Source organism: Crocuta crocuta, unplaced genomic scaffold, assembly GCF_008692635.1.
Source record: "Crocuta crocuta isolate KB4526 unplaced genomic scaffold, BGI_CrCroc_1.0 scaffold45, whole genome shotgun sequence".
Lineage (NCBI taxonomy): Eukaryota > Metazoa > Chordata > Mammalia > Carnivora > Hyaenidae > Crocuta > Crocuta crocuta.
Genome location: NW_027530544.1, coordinates 2883175 through 2904927, shown reverse-complemented (window position 1 = coordinate 2904927; position 21753 = coordinate 2883175). Strand labels below are relative to the sequence as shown.

Sequence of the window (21753 nt, the reverse complement as noted above, 5' to 3'; positions counted from 1 at the left end):
GGAGTGGGGGGGTGGGTGTGGATGTGGGGGGGGTGGAGGACAGGGTGGAAGAGGGAGGCTGGGGAGTAGAGCACCACATCTACACATCTGAATACAATTCACATGGCTAGCTGGCTGCTTTCAGAGCCCCCTTGGTTTGTTCCTGTAGGCTACCATTTGTTTTTTAATCTGTGCTAATTTCCACGATCTGTTTTCCCCATTCTCCGCACAGCACCAGGAGATCCTGGCCCTATCCTTTTCTTCTTCTTCTTCTTTTTTTTAATGTTTATTTATTTTTGAGAGAGAGACAGAGAGACAGAGAGATAGAGTGCTAGTGGGGAAGGGGCAGAGAGAGAGGGGGACAGAGGATCTGAAGCCAGCTCTGCACTGACAGCAGTGAGTCCTATGTGGGGCTCGAACTCACGAACCATGAGATCATGTCCTGAGCTGAAGTCAGATGCTCAACCGACTGAGCCACCCAGGTGCCCCAACCCTATCCTCATCTTTACTGGTGCCTAACGGGAAATCTCGGACATGTTCTTTCAGCTCTCATGCTTCAGTGTTCTTTTCTTTAAAATGGCAAAAAAATCTCTGTTCCTGTGTCTGAAGGTATAGAATGAATGTGCAGAATGGAAGTGCTGGTTGGAGTCAAGCTGGCATTCTTGCCTTCATCACCTCCCTGCCGGAAGAAGGAGGATAGGAGAGGTCACCTACCTGAGGCCTGGACCTCCATGATGTACTGGTGCAGATCCTGACCCTGCTGGATGACCTCAAAGGTCATGTTGTTCATGGCCAGCTTCCGCTCCGTGTGGCGCTGCAGCCGCTGCTCTGCCAGTGTCAGATCCTCCGTGTTGAAGTCATTCATCTGCCGGAGCAAGTCTTCATTCCAGGCATCTAGCTCTGCTGTCACCTGTTAGGGAACGACTATCAGTACAGGCTCTCAGATGCATGAGAGACTGCTGAGCCGAAGCTCACCCATTTCAAGCCCATGCTTGGACCCGTCCCCGCTTTGCATCTGTTTGACTCCTAAACTACCATTAAGTACCAGGGCCACACACTCAAATATGCCTGCCTGTTCCAGTGTTTCATGCCGTCCTGTGTTTGTGTCTATAGCAGCAGCACAGGAACAACAGCAGATGTTGGGTGGTAAGTCAGTTTATTAAGTTTTGGCCGTTCTGTTCCACCCCCACGAAGACCCAGAGGGGCAGGTAAGGTGGAGATCTCCAAGTCCATCGTACTGAAAAGGAAGCTGATGTTCACTTAGACAGATCGAAACTGCCCAGAGTTCACCCTGCTAGTGAGGAACACACCTCTGAACATAACTCAATTCTGTTTCTGACTGCAAAGACTTTGTCCACCATACCACAAGTGTTACTCTAAAAATCGCATCGCTGGAGAGAACCTCATAAATTAAATATTTAAGTCTCACTTTTCCCGAGAAACAGAAACTGAGGGCTGGAGACACCTGTGAATGCCCCGAGGTCACACAATCAGTTAGAGCTGGTGTACATCAAACCCAGGGGCCCCATGTGGTTCCCTCCTTCTGTTGTTCAGGACTCTCTCCCTGCAAAGCCTAATCCCTGGAGATGGTGACTAAAGGTGTAAACATAGAACAGACCTCTAGAAATCCAAGCAGATTATATGCTATAAAAAGGCAAGATTCTAATGACGACTGAAGCATGTAATGAATGGAAGCTCTGCCCTAATGCAGACTTGCCAACTGGTTACTGCCCTGTACCTTGACTCATGTGACTTCCCCTGGCCCACCCTCACACACATGACTGTGTGGAGAGACTGAATCCTACACTTCCTCTACAGTAGCTGCCGTCATTCCCAGACAGGAACTCGGCAGTACTGAACTGGAGCAGTTCCACCTGATCTGTGAATCAAAGGAGAACTCTTCTGACATGGTTTTCAGGTCTGCCGTCTCAAGTTCATACCCCCAGGTGACCCTGTGAAGGCAATGGCACAGGGACCATCACCTTCTTTTCTGGGAAGAGGAAATGAAAGCCTCACCCCACGTCAAACAGTTGCAGTATGGCCCAGGCCGCCTAGGCACAAATCCCAGACACTCCCCCCTGCTGCCCCCTTCAGCGATTTCCATTATACTGCATCTCCCCCCATGGCTGACCTGTGGCTGACAACCAACCACTGCTGCTCCAGGAACAACCAGGGACAGAGGGAGGGAGAAGACCAGCTAGAGGCACCCGGGGGATGGCACACTTCTATCCCGTGTTGGGGCTGTGCAGACTGGGATGGGAAAGCCAGTAGTCTGGCACGAGGGGCTGCCATTTGGGGCACACAGGACTCCATTTTTTTTTTTTTTTTTATTGCTAAAAGTAAGACCTTTCTTCATGGAAAGAGTAGTTGCTGTCTTGGAAGCAGAGATAGGGGAACTGTGAAAATACCACCTTTCCTGTCCTAGGCTCCCACCTCATTGCCCCACATCTTTTCAGGTCAACTAAGGGATCCACTGAACTCAGCAGGAAAACCTAGTATCTACTTATTCTGGGGAGTCCTTGGGGATCTGGGAACCAGCAGGTGGACAGGCAAAACAAGATTTTGTTGTGTTCCATCTTTTAAAAGTACTTCATTCTCTAACTAGAGTAAGGAGTTAAACTGAGAATAAAAGAGATCATTGATTTATAATTCATAGGATGAAAAGGCCTGTATATAGATGAGGCCCATAAATATGTTTTTCCTTCCTGTATTTCAGAAAGTTTAAGTTACATAACAATAAAATGCACATATCTAATTAAGCATTCATATGAGTTTTGACAATTTTATACACCCATGTGGCCATTACCAAAAACAAAATATGAACCTTTTCATCACCCTAGGAAGCCTGCTTGTTCCCCTTTCCAGTTCATTCCTGCCAACCTCCACCCCCTGACATGCCTCAGGTACCATTTTCTTATTTTTATCACCACAGATACAGTTTTACCTATTCTTAGATTTCATATTAATGAAATAGTACGGTATGTACTCTTTCAGGTCTGGCTTCTTGTATTCAACATGCTATATGTTTGCTTATTTGAGAGAGAGATAGAGAGCAAGTTGGGGAGAGGAAAAGAGAGGGAGACAAAACCCCAAGCACACTCCATGCCTCCAGCACAGAGTCTGATACAGGGCTTGAACTCACAAACCATGAGATCATGACCTGAGCTGAAACCAAGAGTTAAATGCTTAACCAGCTGAGCCACTCAGGTGCCCCAACATACTCTATTTAATATTCATCCATATTTACATGTTTATGAGTAGTTCATACCTCACTACTACAAAGTAGTATTCCATTATATAGATATACCACAATTTATTTGTCCATTCTCTGGCTGATGAACATTTGGGTTGTTTCTAGTGTTTGGCTATTATGAGTATGGCTGATTTGAAACTTCTTATACAAGTCTTTCTGTGGACACAGGTTTCCATATTTCTCTTGAGAGTTACCTGAGAGTGAAGTCATATGGTCATAAGGTTGGTGCATGTGAAACATTCCCAACAGCAATTTGACATTCGAGTAGGAATGTATGAAAGTTCCCATTGCTCTACGTCTTCATTATCATTTCATATCATCAGTCTATTTAAATGTAGTCATCCTGGTGGGCATGAAGTGATATCTCATTATGGTTTTAGGATACTAATGATGGTGAGCACATTTCATATGCTTATTGTCCATTTTTAACCACTTTTGCAGAGTGTCTTTTCACATCTTTTGCCCTGTTCTCAAAAACTAGGTTAATTATCTTTTGCTCAAAGATTTGTATAAAGTCTTTTAAAAAATTATTTAAATTTTAGTTAGCAAACATACACTGCATGATTGGTTTCAGGAGTAGACTTCAGTGATTCATCACTTACATACAACACACAGTGCTCATCATAACATGAGCCCATAAGAATTCTTAATATATCCTGGATAAATCCTTTATCAGATAAGGTACTGACAAGGGCTAAATAAAAAATTTTAGCCTATTTCCTGACCTGTAAACTAAAGGAAATTAGAATAAAACTAAGACAACAATTATGAAAGGAAGAGCCTATTTTTTCTATCAATTTTATTTTTTCTGTTTTGTTTCCATGAAAGTGTCTATGCAGGGTCTGTTTGCTGCAGGAAGATTCCAGAGGAGACTGAAGGCAGGAGTATGTGGAGTAGAAAGTGTTGATGGTCCTGGTAAGAAGGAGTTGAAATACTTTAGTTGAGAGAGTGAGCCTTAGAAATCTGGTATCTGCGGAATCTGAATCTAAACCAAACGTGATATATGTCCAGCATTCTGAAACTAGTGTTTCTATATTCTTTCCTCTCCCCTTCCCTCTCCTCCTCTACCCTAACCACCTTGACATCATTAGGCTGAGGGCCCAAAGAATGAGAATTTCAAGAGGCTACTCAACAGATCAGCTTGACTCCTAAGCCTGCCCTCCTGGGATCTGCTCTCTTTTCTCTCTGTTTGGCTGGCTCTTCCAATTACCCGAAGAAGTGATTCCCAGATCTCTGAAAAAGTCTGATTTGTGTATTTCTAGTAATGTACTGGAGTTCATTTTCTTTCCGAGTATCTTCTGTTTTGTCAAAAAATGTTCTTCTATTGTATCCTTCCTTCCCACCCTCTTTCTAGGGTACAAGGCTTGTATTCAGCAGGGGTAACCCCCCTCTTTTTTATTTTTTTATTTTAAGAAAAAAACTGCTTTCAAACCTAAAGCTTATTTACTGTTAACAAACAAACCTAGCTTTCCAGGCTTATCTCATGCTCTTCTGCTACACAAACCAGTCAGCCAGTTACTCGCTGACCCTAAATGTTGGCTCCTGCCCTCTCCAGCCTCCTTCCCTGGTCCCACTGCCCTGAAATGCCCTTGTTTCTTCTCCCAGTTTGCTCAAGTTCTCCCCACCCTACAACATAAACCCTCTGACGTGAGAACCTTCATGACCACCCTGAGACCCAGATGTTTTTCTCTGGCTTATTTCATAATATCAGACGTGGACTTGTTTGCTAATACAGAGACTGTGAAAAGAAAATCCTGCACTAGGGAATTAATTTGGCCACTTAACTCCATTTGGAAAAGAAACCTGAAAGGATTTGTTCAGGGCAAAAAGTAGGGCCTGAACCAAATGAATGAAAGATAGAACACAAGTTGCCCACAGGGCATTCAACTTTAAATCACCCTATTTTGCTTTCTCCTTCCACTCAATTAGGTCCCTCTCCACTCCAGCCCACTCAGTTCCCCTCTTGGCTCCAGTGGCTCCTATCTCCCTAGCTCTCCTGAATTAATTGGAGTGTTAGGATACAATGACCTCTTTGAGAGATACATTGGCAATATTTCTATTCTAACAATTGTCTACTCTAGAGCCATAGCCATAAGGGAAATCAGAGAAGGAGCAAAACAGAAAGAAAGGATAAAAGGCAGTGGGAAGTAGGAAGGCTCACTTCAAAATGAAGCCCAAGACTTTCGAGCAAGATGGGATTCACTGAATCCAGCATTATTCTGGCACAGACTAACCCGAGGGACTTAGTTTAGTAGCTGCCTTGGGCTTTGTTCTCAGGGCACCCTCTCCACTGTCTCCTCCCATTTTCTGGGTCTTCCCCAGTATTTATGTAGATAGCACACTTCAGCCTCTCCCCTCCCAATGTTTTTTTCTATACTTGCCCAAATCAAAATTGACCTGCTGCTTCACTTCCCTCTTCCTATGACCTATTCCCATCTATTTATCTCTTTGTTATCACCCGCTCAGCTCACAGTGAGGTCCTTTTCTCCAAATCACTTGAAGATGCTGGTAATCCTTATGACGATGATGTCCATGGGTTAAAGAATGTATTTACCTTGTACAAGCATACTTTGTTTTATTGCACTTTGCTTTATTGCACTTTCCAGATATTATGCTTTTTACAAATTGAAGGTTTGTGGCAACCCTGTGTTGAGAAAGTCTATTGGCACCATTTTGCCCATAGCATTTGCTCATTCCAAGTCTGTGTCACATTCTGGTAATTCTCATACTATTACAAGCTTTTTCATTATTATTATATTTGTTTGGGTGATCTCTGATTAGTGATCTTTGGTATTACTACTGTAATTGATTTGGAGCACCATGAACCACACTCATGTAAACTGGCAAACTTAATACTAAGTGCATTCTGACTGCTCCACCAACCAGCCATTCCCCCATCTCTCTCCCTCTCCTTGGGCCTCTCTTTTCCCTGAGGCACAACACCATTGAAATCAGGCCAATTAATAACTCTGCAATGGCCTGTAAATGTTCATGGAAGAGTCTGTGTGTCTCTCACTTGAAATAAAAAAATAGAAGTGAATAAGCTCTATGAGGACAGCATGTTGAAAGCTGAGACAGGCTGAAAGGTAGGCCTCTTCCACCAAACAGCTAAGTTGTGAATGCAAAGGAAGAGTTCCTGAAGGAAATTAAAAGTGCTACTCTAGTGAACACTCAAATGATAAGAAAGCAAACAGCCTTATTGCTGATATGTAGAAAGTCTGAGTCATCTGGATAGAAGACTAAACTAGCCACAACATTCCCTTAAGCCAAAGCCTAATCTAAAACAAGGTCCTCCATGGTCCTCTGTCAAGTTCCTCCTAATCCACCTATATGAGCAAACACATGGGGGAGAAGAATGGGGAAAATAATTGGGGAGAGGGAGAGAGGCAAACCATGAAAGACTCTTGAATGCTGAGAACAAACTGAGGGCTGATGGGGGTGAGGGAGAGGGGAAGGGGGGTGATGGGCATGGGGGAGGGCACTTGTTGGGATGAGCACCGAGTGTTATATGGAAACCAACTTGACAATTAACTATTTAAGAAAAATAAAATAAAATAAAACAAGGTCCTAACTCTCTTCAATTGGGTAAAGGCTGAGAGACGTGAGGAAGCTGCAGATGAAAAGTTGGAAGCTAGCAGAGGTTGATTCATGAAGTTTAAGGAAAGAAGTAGTCTCCATAACATAAAAGCACAAGGCAAAGCAGCAGGTGATGATGTAGAAGCCGTAGCGAATTATCCAGAAGATCTAGTTCAAGTAACTCATGAAGATGGCTACACTAAGCAACAGATTTTCAACACAGGCAAAACAGGCTTCTACTAGAAGAAGATGTCATCTAGGACTTTCATAGCTAGAGAGAACTCAATGCCTGGCTTCAAAGCTTCAAAGGACAGGCTAGCTCTCTTATTAGGGGCTAATGCAGCTGGTGACTTGAAGTTGAAGCCAGTGCTCATTTACCATTCTGAAAATCCTAAGCCCTTAAGAATTATGCTAAACCTACTCTGCCTGTGCTTCATAAATGGAACAACAAAGCCTAGATGACAGCACATCTGTTTACAACATGGCTTACGAAATAATCTAAGTCCCCTGTTGAGACTTACTGCTCAGAAAAAAAGATGCCTTTCAGAATATCACTTCTCACTGACAATGCATCTGGTCACCCAAGAGCTCTGATGGAGACACATGATGAGATTAATGTTGTTTTCATGCCTGCTAAAACAACATCCATTCTTCAGCCCATGGATCAAGAAGTACTTTCAACTTTCAAGTCTTATTATTTAACAAATACATTTTGTAAGGCTATAGTTGCCACAGATAGTGATAGTGATTCCTCTGATGGATCTGGACAAAGTACATTAAAAACCCTCTGGAAGGCATTCACCATTCTATGTGGAATTAAGAACATTCATAATTCACAGGGAGAAATAAAAATATCAACATTAACAGGAGTTTAGAGGAAGTTGACTCCAGCCCTCATGGATGACTTTGAGGGTTCAAGACTCCAGTGGAGGAAGTAACTGCAGATGTGGTAGAAAGAGCAAGAAAATCAGACTCAGAAGTAGAGCCTGAAGATGTGACTGAATTGCTACAATCTCATGGTAAAACCTGAATGGAGGAGGAATTGCTTCTTATGGATAGAGCAAAGAAGGTGGTTTCTTGAGATGAAAACTACTTCTGCTTTTTTTCCTCCTTCCCCTCCCTTTTGTCTTCTGTTAGGTTAGCATCTGAAGATGCTGTGAACACTGTCAAAATGACAACAAAGGATTGAGAATACTACTTCACCTTGGTTGATAAAGCAGCAGCAGGGTTTGAGAGGACTGACTCAATCCTCTTCTTCTTGAAGGAAACTCTACTGTGGGTAAAATGCTATCAAACAGCACTGTAGGCCACAGAGAAATTGTTCATGCACATGTTGTATACATTAAGGTCCAATCCTATTCCAACTAACAGTGGGAAGGAAGGATCCAAATACTTCATTGTAGTAAGATGCTCCAAAACACAAGTGCTGTCAATTGCAAAATGAGCATCTTTCTGTTTTATTATGCCATTATTTTTATTAAGATGAGAAGACAGAAAGCTAAATAGTCACCACTGACCTACAAGTGCTGATTATAGGGAAAGACATATTGCCACTAAAGAGACAGTCTTATTGCATGGGAAGAGCTATTTTATCTCTAATGGGTTTTGTAAATTGATACAGGTTACCACCTTGAAACTAAAATTCACCAAATTACCAAAGCCATTTATTCTTCTTGTCTAGCCTAGTATTTTCTTTTCTTAGAGTTCTTTTTATTTATAAAATCAATTTATAAAATGTTGAGATTAGTGAATTCTAATATAGGTTATTTTAAAGGTTTATTAGAGCATTTTCTTCTGTTTTATTACAGTGTATATATATGGCTTGTTAAAATATTTATTTATATAGCTACATAAAGACCTCTGGAGATAGTGCAAGAACTTTTGGGAAAAGCAGAATGGTCTGGCTATAAATAAATCCACTCAATTGTTTTTAATTTTTGGCAAAATAATGTCAGTTCATATTGAAACATGCTAGAATTGTTGAGTTCCAATGTTCAGTTACCCAATTTCTATTGCAGTAGATAATCTGGATAATTGGATAATTCTTATGAACAATTTCATGTTATTTTCTTCATTAACATCATCATAAAACAGAGATCTTTGATATCGTCATGACTGATCTTGAGGGGATCTTGAGTGGGTACTTCATCCCTATCTTTGCCTCCTAAGGAGTTTGAGACCTGTGGAAATCTATTTTGTTTTTGAAAGATCTCTCCTTGAAACCTAACAGAAGACAAAGGGGGAGGAGGAGGGGGAAAAACAGTTACAGAGAGCGAGGGAGCAAACCATAAGAGACTCTTAAATACTGAGAACACACGAAGGATTGATGGGGGAGTGGGGGAGAGGGGTAAATGGGTGATGGGCATTGAGGAGGGCACTTGTTGGGGTGAGCACTGGGTGTTGTATGGAAGCCAATTTGACAATGAACTATATTTTTTTTAAAAAACCAGAATTACAAAAAAAAGATCTCTCCTTTGTTGAAGAGCTCCTATAACATATATTGTCCTCTCATTCATACTTACCAATGCTTGAGTGTCAGAGTGTTTTTCCTCCTGTGTAAGTGAAATACTTAGTCCTTTAGCTTACATCTGCTTCCTCCTACTGAATCCCCAGCATCTTCACCACAAAAAAGCATATAGAATTTGTACCTTGATAATACACACACTGAATTTGGGTCCACACTGCCAGATGTATCCCATTACAGAGTGATCTGAAAGTTTTCCATCAGGGATCTTTGATAATTTACCAGTGACTTGCCAGAAGACAAAAGCTGAATGAATAATCATTTTTTATTTTGTTTTGTTTTTTAAAGAAGGAAGACAGTAGGAGAAGCCCTCCCAACCCCCACCCCAATGATCCTGAAATCAATTTGACAAAGGTCTAGAAGAGATTATCAAATTAATATTTTGTGTAGACTTTCGTCTACTTTATAGAATTTATTCTGCATTTCTTTCTCAAAGGAACTGGAGTATATTGAGAGAATGCTACAGTGATCCCTACAAGCAATCCACAAAGACAGTTCTCAAACAGACCTCATTTTCTTTCTTGTTACAGTTACAATGTTGGTGGATTTGAAGCATGTTGCAAACGTGGAGTCTGAGGCTGTATCTGTATCTGTAGAAGAGGTTATGAAAGTGGACCAGATGATGTGGTCCTCAGATGATCCCCAGGCAACAGAATGACTGTGCAGGCTGATGGCCCTGAGTCACCAAAGGAAAACTTCCTGTAAAGCACCACAGGGCCCTACCTGACCTGGCCAACATTTCAAATAGCTACCATGTTGAAGCAATAATAAATTTACTGTGATAGGCTGAAGAACTGGGCCAGGAAGAAAAAAAGTACAATTTGAGAGGGAAAAATATATAAAAGCTTCTATTTAAGTTTGTTTTTTAAAGTCAAGTATATCAGAAGCACTTTGAAAAAAACATCCAGGGGCTTCTAAGGGAGCACAAGTCTAGCCAAAGCAGGTTGATAATATCACTGAAAAGGCTCCTAACTCCTGGGCCTCTCTGGGAGAGTGTCAGCATCTGGAACACACTGCACCCAGGTGTGTGTAGAAAGGCATGGCTAAACTCGCCTTCAACAGACGGCAACCAGGAGAGGCAGCCAGGTCTCCATGATGTCTGCAGACCATGTCATATCCAGAAAGACATGAATAAATTGGCGATATGTGCCACAGAGAAGGGCTGATGGTGAAGAGAAATAGTTATCAAATTTTTAGAGTCAAAGGGACTGTAGAAAGAACTATATAATCTCAACATTTTTCAGATAAAGAAAAAGAAGGCTATGATGACCATTTTCAAATATCTTTAAGGCTGTCAAACAAAAGAGGGAACAGATTTATTCTGTTTTGCCAGAGTGTATTATTAGGGCCAAAGAGCAGAAGGGTGGAGATGCTGGTTCAACACACTGATGAAATCCTGAGCTCCCTTGTCTGCCCTCTTCTCCCTTCCCCCTAAACCCCACATCTAGGCTTTGGAGGTACCCCAGTAGAGAATGGTGGCATCCCCTGGGGAGGCCAAATCCTGGCCACCAAATTTTCCCTGTCTTCTAGGTGTAATCTCATGAAGAAACCTTCCATGGGCAGCATGTCTAAGCTAAATATTCCTGCCTCTGTGATCTCATCCAACCATGAGTCTCTCTCAGCAGAATCATCACACTGTATGATTCTATATCTCTGTCTCTCCCTAGCTAGCCCTCTAATGGCAAGGATGGTTTGTATCCTCAATGCCCAACATAGTTCTGGATTCATATTAGGTGCTCACTAAATGTTTGTTGAGCTGGATCAGGCAAAAAGCTGACTGAGCAATCTCTTTCAAATATGAGACACTAAAGGCCTCTGCATACAACCAATTGAAGAGGTGAGACCACCAGTAAATTGCCATCAACTGCCTGTCCTCAAGGAAGAATTTTCCTCCTTGAAGGCTATTTTTTTCCCCCAGCCTCAGCCTAGTCACAACCAGTCCTAATGTGACCTCTATAGATTTATAGTTGGATGCTGCATTCCTTACTCAGGTTAATTACACAGATTAATTTTCAGGTACATTGAACAAACTTTGATTGTAATTATAGAGTCGGAGATTTAAAAGAAAAACTATAACTCTGGCCCATTTTTCATACGTTCCCTATTTAGAGACACCTATCTTTCTTGGTGTCATTTCTAGTACTGTCTAATGTGAGTATGCCCACCCCAAGGGATACCCAAGATTATCCACTGAGAACAGAAAAATTTTCACCGTATAAATATGCATATGTATGCGCATATATATTATATGCGCACATATTTAATTAAACCAATAAAAACATGCAAAGTTTCCCTAGACTTTTACTAGCAGATTGACGCTGGAGTCTCACTGTAACCACTGGCAGATGGTGGGGTAGGAGAGGCCTCCTCCAGGAGGGCAGGGGCTTACAGGGCAGAGGGGCTGACTGTGGCTTGTTTGTCGGGTTGCTTTTACCATATTTCAAATTACTGCTCTTTTTATGCACCCAGTTAAAAAGATTTACCTATTATCTAGTTCTAACTAATCTTCACAGAAAGACACATGGCTTATCACGTTTCCTGCAAAGAAACTGCAGTTTGAAGATAATAATAAGCATGGAAGCACAAGAGAACTTTGAACTCTCTGTCAGCCACCTTACAGGGTAAAGAAAACACTGATAATCTAATCAGATCTGTCAAGAAATCAGGCCAAAAAAAAAAAAAGATTAGAAATTATCGAGAAGGTGATTTGAAATATGAACCATAACTTCTAATGAAAAAGCTATACTTCACCCTAAGGGCACATTGAGTTCTGAGGTTACTAGTCAGTGATAGCAGAACACATGTACCATTTATGAACTAATATATGCACAGATAGGGAATTGAAAGTTCAAAAATATTTTAAGAGAGTGAACAGCCAAAAGCGTTTGGAGGCCACTGGCCTAGTCTTGCTTCTGAAAATATTTTTTATATCTTTCTGATCATTCTTAATTGTAGAAAACTTTGAAATGCATGGAAGGAAGCTTCAAAAACAAGAGAAAATCACCCACATTCTTACCACCACACAAAAAACCATTATTCGTCTCTGCTATCATAACCTTTTCATATAAAATGTCTTTCAAAGAAGGGAGCTGAACACACAGGAAAAGCTTTACAGAACATCATGGTCCATTATGGGTCACTCTGTCTAGTCTCCATGGAGGCTAAGAAGGTATGTCAGCAATGCAGCTACAGTCCTAGTTTTAAGTGTTTGCTTAATACATCTGGGACAAGTTTCACTCTTGGTGGGGGTGCCCTATGACTTCACCCCAGGTTATACCGTGGGCACCATATATACCTTTCTCCCTGAGGAAAAGGAGACTGGCACAGAAACTCCAGTACTATCTTAAATTTTAAATTAATTAGCCCATCTCAGCCATCAGTGACATGTTTAAAGAGTCATGCTTAGATTCCCAGATGTCAGGGGAGCAGGCCTGCTTTTCAGTAATCCCCAGGAATTCCGAGTATGTACATCAAATGCCTTCCTCAAGGGAAGGAAGCCATGGCTGAAGGTCCTGCAGTAACAGCCCCGACCCTGGCTAATGTCAGCTCCAACATGTCCCCCATTACAGAAACCACCCTCAGTTTCACACTCTGACTCTTCCCTAGGTGTTTGCTCTTCATGCCTACAGTGAAACACTAGCTGGTATGTGAAATAATCTCATCACCTCAAAAATAACTTCTAACAATCTGAGTTGAGGCAGAACTTCTCTATAGGTTTGGCAGGATTTCCATTTTGATCTGAGATGAAATGCAACACTTCCCAATATTTGGGACATATCCCAAATGGGGAATAAGACCCCTTCTAAAACCTGGATACCACTGCCTAAACCAGAGGGTGCTGAACCAAATCACCATTTTTATCTCCCTCATTTTATTAGACCCTCATATTATGTCCCCACTTTTGCTCAACTGCATACCAAGTATCCAAGTTGTTGTGTACTATGGGGTGGAGGGTAGGAGAGGGATGTTTTATTTAATGTAAAGGCTGAAGAGTTCAAATCCTATAATTGAAGTAAGTTCCTATAGTGGGACATTTAAGTAGGATCCACTTTTAAAGTATTTGATTTATAGTTTGCTTTGTTTTATAAAGGAGAATTTTGGCATGTACTCTGGATTGTTTTTCAGGAGTGGAAATGGATTTTCCCAGAATCACTGCAGGCAAACATACCCTGGTGATGCCCCCGCCCTTTCTGACTAACGTCAAGGGTGTAGTTCAGGGCAAAGTGAAGCTGTCTCACCCATTCTGGAACTAAACCAGCAACCCAGACCTCAAAACCATGTCATCTAATAAAATAAAACTTAAACATCCAAACCCTCAGGTTGTTTCCTTCCTCTTAAGCAGTTTTGGATGTGGACCCAGAAGGACAGGAGAGTAAATAAAGACTGCAATAGCAACATCACCACACTTGCTAACATCTTCTTCCATGGCTATATTCACTCTCAGCAGGTGAAGTGGAGCTCACACCCCCTCTTTCCTTCTTTGTTACCTTATCACCCCAGCTTTAGGAAGTTCACCATGTTCCCTCTGCTGTGTGCTCAAATCTCTTAAGTTTCCACTAGTATTCTCATTGGTCTTTCAACATATTTTTTTCAAGTATACATTTTTTNCCTCAGTTTGTTCTTGGCATTCAAGAATCTCTCATGGTTTGCCTCTCTCCTTCTCTTCCACTAAGAAAACATTTATTTTTCTTAAAGCTTATTTGCTTTAAGTAATATCTACACCCAACATGAGCTCATACTCACGACCCCAAGAGCGAGTCACACACTCCTTCGGCTGAGCCAGCCAGGTGGCCTACAACATATGCTTGAATACTAGTAGCCACCTGAAATCCTTTTGAGTGTAGATTTGAGCTAAATTAAGTACAAAGTACACATAAATTCACCTAAAGTTATATAAAAAGTTGGAAGGATAATTGAGATCTAGATTTAAAGGATTCTCTCTTCCTTTTTCCATAAACTGTCCAGAATGCCCCTTTTAGACCATGAAGTCTCTTTTTCAATGTTTATTTATTTCTGAGACAGAGAGAGACAGAGCACAAGTGAGAGAGGGACAGAGAGAGAGATGGAGACACAGAATTAGAAGCAGCTCCAGGCTCTCAGCTGTCAGCACAGAGCCAAATGTGGGGCTCGAACTAGCGAACTGTGAGATCATGACCTGAGAGGAAGTCAGACACTTAACCAACCAAGCCACCCAGGTGCTCCTAGACCATGAAGTCTTTAAGCAAAAAACTGCAGTGGCTTCCAGGGAGGCAAGGGGAGAGGTGTGTTTTTGAGCAGAGAACAATCATAGGACAATAAGGAATAGGAAAGACTGCTTTAGGACTGCTTTTCGTTTATATTTCTGATTCTCGATATCAGCATTTTTGGTCACAGAACTGAAGAAAAGAGCATCTTCTGCCAGGGCAGTTTTCTGGTCCTGCCTGGGACTGTTTTGGGGATGCTGGAATTTCCATATTTAAAAAAAAGTAATTTCCTTCCAAATCAGTTTCATGAAGCTTCTACAGATATTGTTGGGGAGATGGTTCCTAGACACCCAGAAGCCCCAGCTGTGAGGTGAGGGTTGGAATGCAAAACAAAATGTAAAAGAATGATGCGTGGAGAAGTGGCTTTCCTCAGTACCATACCAGCAGGGAGCAAAGGGAAGACAGTGGATCTTTCATTTAACCCTTTGCCATCCCTGAAAAGGACAAAGTGCCTTGGATGTTGGATACTCTTCACACCCCAGAAGCCCTCCTGGCCCAGTTTTAGTTACTGTTTCAAAGCAGAAAATAATAAAAGTTGGATATTATTTAGAGCAGACATTATTCACAGGCATCACAAAGGGGATATAAATATATTATAACATCTGATCCTGACCTTCCCAGAAGGAACTGAGGAGTCCATGAGATGAATCAAGATGGCCTTAGCACAGACTTACCTTCTCAGTGAGCACAAAGCAAACTGAAGAAAAGGTCTTCCTCCCTGTGGCTCCTGACTTTTTGGCTGCTCTGTGATTTCATCTAGTTCCTGACCTACAGTCATCAACTGAGAAGGCCTCCAAATTTTAACATCTACTTCCCCCTCCTGAAGCTAAAGGATCCAATCACTAACTCAAATGGACACCTCCATGGTTTTTCAAGAACCAAAGTACCAAGGGTCCAAATAATCCCAACCAAAAGCCTTCTCAGTGAAGTCATCCCAGACAGAGAGTGAAACAAAGAGGTTCTGCCTGGCAGAGCAGGTGAGACGGACAGAGGAATGGAACATGGTAGAATGTGAACTGTGAATTTGTTGATTCTAAAAATGTATCCTTGATGTGCAATCCCCTCTGATTCCCTTAGATACTGCCCAATGCTCCCTTCCCAGCCTCTGATGCAGTGCCCTTGACCAGGAAGCAGCCCATTCTGCAGTCCACTCCCCAAGAACTCTCCATGACTCCCTCCCTGTCCTTTCCCAGTGCCACCTCCCCAACCTCTACCTCAATGGTATATTGCTCGAAGATGCGCAGCTGCAAGAAGATGTCCAGCTTGATCTTCCGCTCATGGAATAGCTCCTCCATCTGCACCTGGGCATCGTCCAGCTGCTGCAGGACTGACTCGATGTGGCTGATGGAGCTGCTGTGGGGCGTCTTGTTGTTGGACACAGCCGAGTCCCTGTGGCAGAGTGGGGGCAGAAGGGAGGGGCCTTCGTCATCTGAGCAAGGTGGATGTGAATCAACAGTATCATTCAAGATGTTTATCAGACTCCTACTGTGACCCTGCTACTATCTCCTTAGTAGGTGAATCAATGACACTTGTACCCTCTTTGGGGTTCAGAGCACTGTAGCTCAAGACTAGCTACTTTCCTCTTTATTCCTTAGACAGAACTGTGAAAGCAATCAGACAGAGAAATGCATGGAAAGGTCTCTACAAAGCATAATATATTAGGGAAATGGAAAGATTCCACATATATATGTAGCCTAATATGCAGAGTTTTAATACACACACATACACATGCACACGAGTAGACACATTAATCACAATGAGTAAAAGTAGACAAATTAAAGGCATATGAAAAAATCACCCTTCCTAGTTTTATCTCACAGGATTACTGTTAAAATAAAATGAGACCATGGTTACCAAAATTATTCATCCACTTTATAGTGCTATGCCAAAGTTATGGGCTGGTGCTATTACACAGGCTCCAAGCTGTAGTTAGGAAAGCACAGGATCTGGAGGCCACAAGCTCGGATTAAGTCCCCACTCTGCACACATGGGCTTGTGGCCTTGAGAAATCACCTCCCTGAGCCCCCACCACCCCCTGAAAAATGAACTTAATACCTGCTCGCTTCGTGATTTGCTGTTAAATAAGACAATGAATGTAAATAGGCTCTGTGAGCAGAAACATGCTGTGTGAATGGCTGTTAATCCTGAAAGGACACAAGAGAAGGATCAAGTGCTGACTGGGGCAGGGGCCCAGCTGGGGAGAGCAGAGGGTAGGGCACAAGAGGCTGGGATAACAGTGAAGTTTCAAAGAGGATGAGTTCTGATTTGGGCATTAAAATAAAAGGATGATGAGTCCAGCCAAACAGGCAGGAGGGGTGCACTTTCTGAGAGGAAGAGTCTATACAAAAGTGGGAGGGGAAAGTGGCATGTCATAGAAGGCAACCAAAAGTAAACAAATTGAGCTGTTCAGAGAGGTAGGGGGTGGTGAGGCCTCCTAAGAGATCAATATACTAGGAAAATTACACAAGTTCAGAAGTTTAGATTCTATAGAGCCCTAAAGCTTGAAACAGATGAGCACATTCATTATCTTGTGGCATCTTGGTTTCTTGTACAGTGTAAGAGGTCGGAGGACAAACCATCAGCAAGCTTTCTGAAAACCAGTCCTTTCAGCCTGTGTTTGTCTCAGAAGCAGTGGTATCTGAGCTCATCCTCTGTGTCTGAAGGGGGCATAAGACCAGTTGTCAGGAGCCCCTCCTTTCGTCATTCTGAGAGCTCCTGATTCCACCTGCTACTTGGGCCTATTGGGGCACAAAGCTCCACCATTGCACAGACATCCCAATCATGAAAAGAATGTAAGGTATGTACTTGATAGTCTGAATTATGCATTTGTTGAAGACTTTACTGTTGGAAGGATATGATCGTTCTTTCTGACTGCTCCTCTTGGACTTTTTTATATCACAAAGTTTCCAGAAGAAAGAGAATGATTTCTGACCATTCTGTACAGCACTTTTGTCACCGGGAATCACAGAGATGATGCAAAAACCACCTTAGGTGCTTCAGTAAGCTGACTCCAGAAGAGTCATGGAGACCTAGAAAAGATGTGCGTTCTGATGGGCATGAGGCATCCTGCCCATTTCCACTAGGCACCATTAACTCCTTTTCCTCTTTGACTGGTCTCAAAATTAGGGAGGGGGGCCTGGGCTAGAGTCAGGCTAATGAGGGAATACATGGTCACCAGTGGTTATTGATCACACACCTATGGTACTCTCTGAAGTCCATGGAATTTAAACTTATAGAATGGGCATCAGCTATGTCACTACCTTCATCATTACAGAGTAGCCTTCAGCCTTTAGGCATCATGCAAGGTTGGCAGTTGAGAGTAAGTGTCATCCCTACAGGATGAAACTGGCAAAGCTTATGAAAAGTTATTTGGAGAGAAAACACCAACCATCACAAAATTCTAGAGCTCACCAACCATCACAAAATTCTAGAGCTCACCAACCATCACAAAATTCTAGAGCTCACAAAATCCTAGAGTAACCTCCTTAATTACACAGACAAAACAGCTGAGGGCCAGAGAGATTAAGTGACTGCACACTATTTGGAATTTTTTTCAAAAGCAAATAACAGTTGGGTTTCCTAGGTAGGCAGACAAAACTCATGTATTATATGTTTGTAAAGATGAACTGGGGGAAGAAAGGAAAGAGGCTGTCTTGTTAGTATGCAACAGGAGGATTCAAAACATCTCATGTGCATGTTTGGAATAGACATGATTAATTTCCAACAGAAAAACATGCCAGGGCTATCTCAAGGTAAGTTTTCATTGTTTAATTGGACAACTGGTACAGGGCAGGGGAAGCCCTCGCCATTCGAAGTAATTCCCTCAGGCTCCAGGGCTGGCCTGGGACTTGCTGATGAGATTATTCCTGTCCGGAGCTGGCAGAGGTCCCAGCACTCGGTGATTTTAGGATAGAACAAGTCCCTGCAGACAGACATCATTAGCACCGTCAAGTCCTATTTATACAGCACCTGGGCACAGGGGTGGTGCTGAGGGCTTGCTCAAGGCCTCACGACACTTCATCTGAGGAGGCAGCATCCTTGACAGGGATAGGAAACTAGATATTGATGCCAACAGAACAGAGGCAATGGTGTGGATGATTCTAAATGAATATAAGGTTTTAGACAGGATTTTCCTTCTTAGTTATGTTTGTTTAGGTTGATACAGAAGGAGCTGTATTTTCAGGGCAGCAAGGAATGGTGAAAGGGTCATACTTGGGTAATGGAGAATAGAGTGGTATGACAATACAAACTCTCTATATCCCCATGGAGGATGGCTTTGGATCCCCAAAGCCAACCATTTCTGCCAGCCGATGCACTAGAGTTCAGAGTTCAGCCTGATAACAGATGCCAAATAACACTATACTCCATAATGGCTATTTTTCCACCTGACCAAATATGCCATAATTCTTTTTTTTAAGTTTATTTATTTTGAGAGAGAGAGAGAGAGAGAGAGAGAGCGAGTGAGCATGAGCAGGGGAGGGGAAACAGAGAGGGAGAGAGAATTCCAAGCAGACTCTGTGATAGCTGTGCAGAACCTGATAGGGGGCTTGAACTCATGAACCGTGAGATCATGATCTGAGCCGAAACCAAGAGTCAGACATTTAACTGACCGAGCCACCCAGGTGCCCTGAATATGCCATAATTCCTCATGAAGCTGTTATTATTTTCTTTTGAGTGTTGCTAACTTTCATATTTATTTTACTTATTGATTGCTATATAAGAGCATGAATGATAAAAATTTCCTTGAAACAACAGAGCTTTTCCATTTACTTTCATTCTAAACTCCAGTTGGGTATGGCACAGGCATTTTCATATCGGACAGATGGAGAAACTGAAGCTCACACAAGACCACAAAGCTGGTGGTGGCTGAGCCAAGACTGGGACATGACTTATCTCACATCTAGTCGAGGGCATTTCCCACTGGAAAGCACTGCCCATGCTGACCTGGCCTCGCTGGGCTCCCCCAGGGAGGGAGGCGCTGACCTGAGTTGCTGGATAAGGTCTTCGCCTTCCTTGATGACATTGAGTGTGGCATCCAGAGTGGCGGTCTGCTGCTGCTGGAACTGCTTGATCAGTTCCTGGACCGCATCCACTGAGTCTGCACAGACGTCCTCCAGCATTTCCTTCTGAAGGTCTTCCATCCATGTCCACAACTATGGGGGAGAGAGCAGAGACTCCACTCAGGGAAGACAGGAGAGGCCGGGGTAGAGCAAGGGCAACATAGTAGGGACAGGGGTCACCAAACGTACCCTCAACCAGTCAGTCCAATGTCAGACTATTGTTCTCATCAGCACACCTATATTTATATTCATTACTCATCTCTGCTAAGTTTACTCCATTAAGGGTTCCATTCTCTAAGGATGAGAACCACCTTTGGCTTAACCACCCTGTAGTTCAGGGAAACTTACAATCTTGGAGCATGAGTTGACTGCTTATCTTTGAGAAGCTAGGAAGAACAAAGTACTGGTGATAGGCATATATTATTTCATCTTTCAGTAAGGAGGGCTCTGCACACCTCAGGTAGCTAGAGATTGTTTCCTAGAAATGTATCATGATTTTGGAAATATGCAAAAAGGAATGTGATGCTCCATAAGAACCCAACTGAAGATTAATTTTAAAAATATGTGCTATGCTAAATAATTTATTTCTTTTCAAGGCTACCAGGTTGGGTAGAAGGTTGAATGCTGAAAATGAGACTTATCTTAATTTCAATATAAGTATGAGCCATTTGCTCCATGATATTTGAGGCACTAAAATGCAGTCAGGGTGATATGACTGGTCAGACAACTTTAAAAGAGCCAAGGATAATGTTTTGAACAGAATAAGCACTAGAAATGATGAAGAGTTGAACTGAATTCTGAAAACTCATGTAATGATAGCTCTTCCTCTACAGAAACTGGGTCTCCAGTGCCCTGCCACAGTGCTCTACTTCTAATTACTCCTCTTGAGCATGCTCATAAAGTAATGGAGGGAAAAATGAGCCTGATGCTTGCTTAAAAATAAGGAATCTTCACCTGGCTGTGTAGAAAGATCAGTTCAAGGCTCTACTATGAAGGGGAAAAAAAAAACCAGTATAGAGAGAAAATTGGTAGAATCAGATGTAGATTTTGGCCCCTGCTCTTCATATAACTTGTGGTGCCTTTGAGTAAATCACTCTTCCCTTGGCTATCTATGACCTCATGTGTAAAATAAGTTAAGGAAAGCATTAAATAAAATGGTTAATTACCTTCTGGTTCTAACTTTTACATATGTCTTCCATGTTAAGAACATGGATAAACATCTATCTCAAGAACATTATCTCATCTAGTTAGTTCTCAGTGTGGTAACTCAGCGTACGGCCTTCGTAACTAGAGATAAGGAAAGAATCAATAAAGAGAGACAAAAATAGTCTTCAGGTTTCAGACAAGTTATTCTTTGTTATTTAGATAGGAGAGGCTCTAGATGTGGCAGAAGAGGTTGAGTTAACAAGAATAATAAGCCCTAGAGGTAGCACGTAAGAAGGTATACAGAATGTCCTTCTTTGACAGGTGAGAAACTCTCTGAGCTTCAGCTTTCTAATCTACAAAGTGGAAATAAGATCTGCCCTGCTCATCAAAGACTGTGGATATTAAATTATTTAATTATTATTAATGCTTTAAGTAAACATACAGCATTATTAATAAGCTCATAGCATCATGATGATAGCTGTAAGGAATACAAATTTTTATTATTCAGGGTTCCTGTTATTTAGCAGTTTACAATCTGGTTGTAATTCAGTTTATTTCCTTTACAAATAACTTTTTTTATTATAAAAACACAAAACAAGTTTTCCAGACCATATAAGCTGGGATACATATTCCTACAAGTATAAATGTATTTATTTCAAATCAGAATGAAATCAGGATGTTCAGGATACTGGTCACTGTTGCTTCTTGTTATTTCATACTTTCTAGCTGCCATTTTGCCTAGAGACCAAAACCATTTTCTAAAAGTGCTTAAGTCCCTGGGTAAAAGACAATGGATTCTCTGAAAAATTATTAGATAGAGAGGCAATATAACATAAAGCATGGTTAAGAATTTCAAACCCCAGGGGTGCCTGGGTGACTCAGTTGGTTAGCTGTCTGACTGCTGATCTCACCTCAGGTCTTGATCTTACGGTCATGAGTTCAGGCCCCACATTAAGAAAAAAAAAAAAAAAG

The 21753-nt window shown here is 42.0% G+C and overlaps 1 protein-coding gene across 2 annotated transcripts in view; it reads right to left on the bottom strand.

The window, feature by feature from the left end:
- Nucleotides 1-21753, bottom strand: part of LOC144234340 (kalirin) — a 479489-nt gene that overhangs the window by 108205 nt on the left and 349531 nt on the right. For both annotated transcript variants that reach the window (XM_077767624.1, XM_077767625.1), the window contains exons 12-14: nt 19520-19728; nt 15790-15964; nt 694-889 (exon numbers count right to left, since the gene is read on the bottom strand). In XM_077767624.1, the coding sequence (XP_077623750.1) occupies nt 694-889; nt 15790-15964; nt 19520-19728 (580 nt within the window). The remainder of the gene's footprint in view (nt 1-693; nt 890-15789; nt 15965-19519; nt 19729-21753) is intronic.